General features: G+C 42.9%; 1 protein-coding gene across 5 annotated transcripts in view; it reads left to right on the plus strand.

Annotated features, from left to right (window-relative positions):
- PLEC (plectin) overlaps nt 1-8,201 on the plus strand; it is a 115,235-nt gene that overhangs the window by 19,030 nt on the left and 88,004 nt on the right. Inside the window, exon 1 of one of the 5 annotated variants that reach the window (XM_069097067.1) lies at nt 8,006-8,195. The exons of the other annotated variants lie outside the window; for them this stretch is intronic. Coding sequence (XP_068953168.1) covers nt 8,150-8,195 — 46 coding nt within the window. The 5' untranslated portion in view covers nt 8,006-8,149. Of the gene's footprint in view, nt 1-8,005; nt 8,196-8,201 lie in introns of those variants that run through there. 5 annotated transcript variants of the gene reach the window in all.

The following is an 8,201-nucleotide window of genomic DNA, read 5'->3' on the forward strand; positions in this document are numbered from 1 at the left end:
TTACATTCCCATTACACTATCTCACAGGGTTGTTGTGAGGATTAAATGGGATAATATTTGTAAAGTGTTCTCTTAGTGCAGCATCTGGTGCTTAATAAATGTTTATTCTCTTCATTTTCCTTCTTTTCTCTTCCCATTTATGTGTTCATCTGACTCAATGATGAAAATATTGAATAGGTCATGACCATAGACAGAGAAGACCTCCAATAGAGACATTCTTTCTTTTTTAAAAATAGAACTTCTCCCCCATTTTGTCTAGGCTGGAAGTATAGGGGCTACTATAGACCCTATGACACTACTGACTGACATGGAAGCTTTGATCTGCTCCATTTCTGATCAGGACCAGTGAACTCCGTCTTAGGTGATCTGGTGGTTTCTGGCTCTCAAGGGCTCACCAATATTAAGGCTGAACCTTGTGTGGACACTGACTGGAATAGTCCACTGCCCATCACAACTCCTGAGCTCAAGAGATACAGTCTCAGTCTCCCTGGGAGTTGGGATTATACCATGCCCAGGGTATTAGAGACATCTTTCTAGGATGACATCAATCCTTTAATCACTGGGCTTTGGGTCCAGTCATTCGACCAGTTCCAAATTTATCTAACTGTACTACCATCTAGCCTCCATCCCTTCATCTTGTCTCCAAGGATATGTCAAGAAACTTTGTCCAAAGTTTTGCAGAAACCCAGTTATAACCATGCCTATAGCAATCTCCCCTGATCTAACTAACCTAATAATAACCCAGTTTAAAAAGGAAATCAGGTTATTCTAGCAAAACTTATCTATGATAAACCTATGCTGACTCGTAGTGATCACTGTTTCCCTTTCTAAATGTCAAGAACTATGCCTTCAAGAATATGTTCTCTACATTACAATGTGGTATATAATAATAATATCATAAACATTTCTTAAGCTCCTGTGTTTAGGAAACATGCAAGGGAAAAAACTAAACCAAATGGATGAAGAATGCTTGCTGTCTGGACTATAATCTGTGGTAGGACTGGTAGTACATTGAATTAGTTCAGAGTCAGAGAGTCATCACATTTATTAATTGCCTACTATATGCCAGGCACTGTGTTAAGTGCAGGGGACATGAAGAAAGGCAAACGTCAGCCTTTGCCCTTGAGGAGCTTACAGTCTAACAGGGGAGAGAGAGAACATGCAAATAAGTTATTTAACGACCAATAGGAAATAGTCAACAAAGGGAAGGCTCTAGAATGAAGGAAGATTGGGAAAAGCTTCCTGTAGAAGATGGGATTTGAAGGAAGTCAGGGAAGGTAAGAGGCAGGGATGAGGAGGGAGAGCATTTCAGACAAGTGGGACATCATCTTGGAGTTGGGAGATGGAGTTTTTTTTCCTTTTTTTTAGGACAGCAAGGAGGCAGGTGTCACTGAATCCGAGTATGTAGTGGGTATAATGGAAATGGGAAGAGCTTTGAATGCCAGATGATTTTATATTTAATTTTACAGGCGGTGAAGAGCCACTGGAGTTTATTGAGTAGAGTGGCAATATGGTCAGACCTGCACTTAAGGAAAAACTTTGGTTATTTTGGTAAATGGAAGATGACTTGGAATTAGGAGAGACTTGTAAGCAGACCAATAGCAGGTTATTTCAATAGTTCAGGCAGCACTGAGGGTGGTAGCAGTATTGCAGTAGAGAAGGGAGTGTATTCAAGAGATGTTGCAGAGGTAAAATCAATACGTCTTGTCAATAGGTTGGATATGGGGAGTGAGACATAGTGAGGAGTTAAGGATGGCTAGACTATGAGTGTGGGGCACTGCAGGACTGTGGTGCCCTCAACAGTAAGAGGGGAGTTTGGAAGTAGGAGAGGGGATTTTGGGGGAAAGATTATAAGCTCCATTTTGGATATATTGAGTTTAATATATCTACTGGGCATCCAGTTTCAAGATGTCTAAAAGGCAGTTGGAGATGTGAGATTGGAGGTCAGCAGAGAGATTGGGGCAGGAAAGGTAGATTTGAGAATCATAGGCATTGTGAAGGTAATTGAATCCATGGGAGAAGATGAGATCACCAAGTAAAAGAGTATTGAAGGAGAAGAGAAGATGTCAAGTAGTTGAAGATACAAGGCTGGAGGTCAGGAGAGAGCTTAGACCTGGATAAGTAGATTTGAGAACAGATATGTCCTACGGGTTCATACAGCTTCAGGTGGACACTGCAGATGGGACTGGAATTGAAATGGGAAGAAGATAGTGGGTTTAAAAAAAAAAACACATTTGAGATACTATGTGGTGCTTTCAGTGATATCTAGCTACCCCTGGCACAAAATACCCTTTGTTTTTAAAAAAAATTGGGGTTTTTTTTGCTTTTTTTGGAGGGGAAAGGCAGGGCAATTGGGGTCAAGTGACTTGCTCAAGGTCACACAGCTAATAAGTGTTAAGTGTGTGAGGCCAGATTTGAACTGAGGTCCTCCTGACTCCAGGGCCAGTGCTCTATTCACTGCACCACCTAGCCGATCCTATACCCTGTGTTTTGAATATCACTATTATTCTGGTGTTGCTGTATGGCTGTGAATCATAGGAGGTGTGAATAGATACCAGTTCTTTTGAATATGATATAGAGGGCTTTAGGGGATTGTATACAGTGTGATATGGCAACCATAAGATGGTTGTATTGTAATGTAATCTTAGACTCATTAAGAGAGAAATGGTGCCCAGAATGGGGGGGGGGGGGTCCACAGATGAAAAAAATTGTGACCAGAGAGGTTGTGACCCACCGGTATTTTGCACATGCCTTTCATCAAATTTAATTCAATAAACTTTTATTAGATACTTTCTGTACTGAGTGATACAAAAGATAAACTGTTTAGATAAAATAAGCTTCTTGCTTTGATGCTGCTAATAGTCTAACAAGGGACTATTATGCAACACATATCTAAAATAGTATTTCATATGTAGTTCTTGGAAGGAGGCAATCCACCAATGTAGTGGGTGGTGGTCTAATCCTTTCCACCACTTTCCTCCCCTCATTTTTTTTCCTTTGTGGCTCATTTCCCCTCAACTTGTCTCCATGCTAGTGTAATATAATGCCAAAAGAAAGGCAACTTCCCAGGTTCAAAATACCAGCATAGGTGCTCTCCATTTTATTCAGTGACCAACCAAGAACAGAGAAGATCAAAACATGACATCATTCAAAATACAGCATTTACTAAATGTGATTAAATAATCTCCAAGGACTACCCCACCCCAGGACCTTCCAATCATTCAATCAATTACAAAGTCTCTGTTCTAAATACTTCTCCACCCCTAGGCTATACCTAATTAAGTCCACCACAAAGCCCCTCTTCTCAAATGGAGATTAGTTTCCAAACATAAGGTCAAAAGTTCCCCACCCCTGGATCACAATTGAATCTACCCCAGAGTTACATCAAGTTTAAACACAGCACTTAATACCCAAATGGAGGTCTTTTCTTCATCTTGACAGAGGCAAGTTCTCAGCAATCTTAGTTCCTGGGGAGACAAGGCTTAGCAAGGCCATAAGATACATTGCCAGTCCCTTCGTTAATTCATCCTCTGTCTGTAGAACAGTCCTAGAACCCCTGAACACATCAGCAAAACCCTCTCCCAGGATTTCTGTAAACATACAACCAGAAAATCCTTCTTCAGGGCTTCTGAACCAACAGAAAGGTTCCCAGACCCCTGCAACAACAGCACTGTCCTTCACCAGTGGACAGTATTCACTCTGTCTGCAGGACAGTCTCCAGACCCCTGCAACAACAGCACTGTCCTTCACCAGTGGACAGTATTCATTCTGTCTGCAGGACAGTCTCCAGACCCCTGCAACAACAGCACTGTCCCTCACCAGTGGATAGTATTCACTCTCTGTCTGCAGGACAGTCTCAGGGCTTCTTAGCGAACAGCCAGGTTCCAGGACTTCTTCAACAAAAGGACTGTCTTTCACCAGTGGACAAATCTGGCAAAACAACATCAAAACAGACAGACAAAGTACCAGCAAAACAGCCATGTCTCCTCAGTCCTTGGCAGCTCAGGGGGCAGGTCTCAAAAGTCCAGGGCAATTCAAAGTGGCCACCAGCAATTCTCTTAGTCTCTCTCTCTCTCCACGAGGTGCTGCTTCCAAGAAAAAAAAGGTCTTCTGCCTCTCTCTTGTGTCTCTCCAAATCTACTTCACCAGCTCCTCCCAGTTCAGGACTTTCTTTTCACATCAACAAGCCCATCCCACAGGTGGGATTAACAAGCTCTGGGTTTTAACACAATCAATTTGAAAACCAAGCCAATACAGGGGGAACTTTAAATGCCATTACTATCACAGCTAGCAAGCTGGAGTTTCTCAGAGGCAGTGGCTATTATACTAGATATACCCAGGGTTCTAGGGTAACTTTTGTTGTCAACTATTCTTACTAACACTGTAGCTCATGGTCTTCCATTAGTGTATTTTCTATTAATAAATCAGACACTAATACTTAACATTAACCCAAACATTTTCTGAAAATGAAAAACAAACACATAATATTACACCCATAAATCTGGATCACATTCTAACATCAATGCACATGATGTGGAGAGAGTGACTATATACTTAAAGCCCCAAGGGTAGTAAGGGAAAGATACAGGGAATAAATGTGACCAGAACAACTCACAATGCTAGAAATGTAGACTTTGTCATTCTCTTTCTATCTCAGGACAAATATACATACATATGTATGTATATATATATTCCTTGATGAGCATAGCTTTTTTTTTTAATAAGTGCTTCCACTACCAATATAAGCTGATTCATGCTGTGCTGATCTGACACTTAATTAGGCATGACATCTCAACTAGACAAGCTGCTTTGCTGGGCTACTTTTATGATGCATTGCTTCTAAGCTGTTCCTCTATTTATCTGGGGGTTGCTATTCAACAGCAGCTATAGTATCCATCACTTCCAGCTTCAGACTTGGATGATGCCATCAGCTAGAGTAGTGTTACACTCTTCTAGGAAAAGGTAACAACCTTTGTCCTAAGATGGGCAAAAGTCTCTACAATTCTGCTTTCCTCCATTTCTTGAAAAAACAGGTAGCAATGCCTAGAAGTATCTCCTGTCTTCTCTCCTCTTATCTTCTTCCTTTTAACAACAGCTGGGAGTAGAGAGCTAAGGATGCTGTACATTCCTTTTCAACACCAAGTGGCAATAGAGAACTGAGTATAAACTCTCTAGTCTTTCTTTTTCTCCTATTCTCCCTTCTTCTGTCTCCTTTCACCAGCAAGGGACAATAGACAACAAAATATATCCTCTCCCCTCCTTCTTAGCAGCCAGGAGCAGTTGAGAGAGCAAAGTATATCCTCTCCAGCCTGTCATACACAAATCAACAACTGCTGTCTGCAAACCTTCAGCAACTCCTTTTTTCATAACACTGAGGCAGCCTTATGCCCCGGACAAGTGAACTGTCAACGATCACACTCCTTTTACATGATAAGTGAATCAGAACAGTACAAAATAAATGTTATATAAGACCCAAGGGAAAAAAGGACTTTATTGACTGGAAGAGATGATAGGACCTTACTGTGAGCACTTGGGTAGATAGAAAATTATCTTCATGCAATGCATAGTCTAGCAATGGCTCATGTTTCTTTAATGTATCAAGGCTTTACAAAGCACTTATATTGTCCCCATTTTACAGATGAAGAGGTTTTCTATTCAGAGTTGGATTTGTCTTATCCTTATTTTGCAGATAAGAAAACTGAGGCTTCTCAAGGTAAAGGTCACATAGCTTGTAAGTGTTGGGCTCAGAATTAGAACCCAGATTTCCTAACTCTAAAGAGAGTTAGGAAAAAGTTTTCTTTTTGTTATAACAGCACTTTTAGTAGAGGGATGTGATACAGAGATAATAATACAAAATAAGGATATCTATAATGGAGTGTGTGGTAAGGGTGTCAGTGAAGTGCAAGAAAGTGCTATGTGAGATTCAAAGGTGAAGGTTGTTACTGATAAAGGAGATCAAGGGAAACTTCATGGAGGAAGGGGCATTTCAGCTGAGCCTAGAAGGAAAGGACATATTTCAACAAGCTGATTGGGGGGTACTGTGGAGAACATTCAAAGAAGACACAGGGAATGATATGGGGGCAGGAGGGCACAGTTCTAGAGAGGTAGAATGACTACAGAGTTTATACAGATAGCAAGTAACAGAGCCATACAACCATCTTAAGACTCCAAATGTACTGCTCCTTCTACCATGCCGCTCATCCCAGTATCCTGAACCCCATTACCCTTCTTTCCAAAAAAGTATATAGTAGGATTTCTCTGTGGGGCAACTGAGAAGTCAAGAATGCTATTCCATTTTCCTCCATTGAGTCTAGGAGTACAAATAAGGTTTTGAATAATGACTGCTGAATGGTTACAGCCCTTACTATTTTTATGCCCCCAAGAAAAACCCAGTGTAATGGGCCTGAACATCAGAAGACATGTATTCCAGACATGTATTCCAATGAGCTATTCCATTTATACTTTGTATGAACTTGGACAAATTATTTTACCTCGTTGCCTCTCAGTTTTCTCATCTGTAAAATGGGGGTAATATCTGTCCTGCCTTCCTCCCAGTGTTATAATGATCAAATGAGATCAACACTCCATAGTACTTTGTAAACTTTAAAGTATTCTATAAACATACAATGTTAATAGTATTCATTTTCATAAAGTATAGAGTTCATAGAATCATAGGATTTAAATTTGGAAAGGACCTGAGAAACTGTCTAAGTTTAAACCCCTCATTTTCAGATAGGAAATGGAGGCCCAGGGAGATTAAAGGATTTGCCTAAGGTTATATAGGGCACAAGGATCAGAAGTAGGAGAATTTGAATCTGGGTCTTCTGACTTCCCGAGTTCATGTTCTTTCCATTGTTCATTGCTGTTTTAATCAGGTGTTATTTTTAAAACATGGGAACACCCTTGTGGGTTGCAATGCTTTAGGCTCCTAGGAGAAGGAGGGAATTGAGTTGGGCAGGATTTAGCTGGTAAGAGGGACAGACAGAGAAGAGATTGGGGACTAGGAGGAGACTGACAATCGTGAATTTCTTTCGGGAAAATTTCAAACATCTTGTGTGATAGGGGGAAAAAAATCAGTCAATAAGCATGTTTAGGCTTACTATGTGTCAGGCACTGTGTTAAGGGGCTGAGGATACATAGAAAGGCAAACACAGTCCTTGCCTCAAGAAACTTACAGTCTAATGGGAGAGATAATATGTAAATAACTAGGGCACACAATTAGTGTGTTTATCAAATGGAAGAGAATCACCACGACTCAGAAACTAACCAGTAGCTGGGAGCCTGGGAAAGGCCCCATGCAAAGGGTGGTGTTTGAGCTGGGTCTTGGAAGAAGCTTGAGCAAACTAAGAGGCAGAAGTGAGGAGGGAGAGCACTTCCAGCATGTTTTTAAGCAGAGAAAAGCAAAGGACCAGTCCTATCCCCAGGACCCTTGACTTCTTGGGGCTGGGCAGGTGCCACCTAGTTTTGTGGGGCTTTTGGTTACTTTCCCTATGCCACGAAACCTGGCTGGACCCCAAAACCCAGTCCAAAGAGGGTTCTAACTAGATCTAGAGGGGACTAGGGAGGACTTGGGAGATTGTGAGGGAGGGAATAAGGGACCATAGGACATACAGAGTTCTGGGAGATAATGGGCCTCACCCCTCCCTTCTCTGCATCTGGGCCGAGCTATGCAATACTTCTTGGGGGAAAGCTGGTAGTTTGGCGTGGGTAAGGACTAGTGTATGAAGTGGCAGGAGGGAACAGTTTGAGCTAGTGGACCCCTGGAAAGCTCCCTACCGCCCCAGCCCCCTAAGCTTGGTGCATTAAGGGCCAGAGGGGTCTGGGACCTTGGCGGGATGCGGGGGTGGGGTGTGAAGGACCAGGAGGGCTCTGGGCTTGGAGCATGCGCTTTGGATTGGCTGCCTGCAAACCTGCCCCCCTCCCCCCTTTCCCGCATTGATCCTCTGAAGCCCCGCCCTCTGCCTGGGGTCCTGGCCTCGACGCCCCGCCCCTCCCTGCTGTTCTCCTCCCCCTGAGGCTGCGGCGCTCAGACTGAGCCCTTGCGGGCTGGTTCCGTGTGGGTGTGCGGGGCTGTGCGGGTGAGCGGCCTCTGCTTGAGCGGAGCCGCCACCACTGCCCCGTCCCCTCTCCCCCCCAGCCCAGCGGGGCAATGGACCCCTCCCGCGCCATCCAGCACGAGATCAGCTCCCTCAAAGGTGAGG

Source organism: Petaurus breviceps, unplaced genomic scaffold (assembly GCF_028583685.1).
Source record: "Petaurus breviceps papuanus isolate PSGF00001 unplaced genomic scaffold, PetGlider_PUasm1.0 350, whole genome shotgun sequence".
NCBI lineage: Eukaryota > Metazoa > Chordata > Mammalia > Diprotodontia > Petauridae > Petaurus > Petaurus breviceps.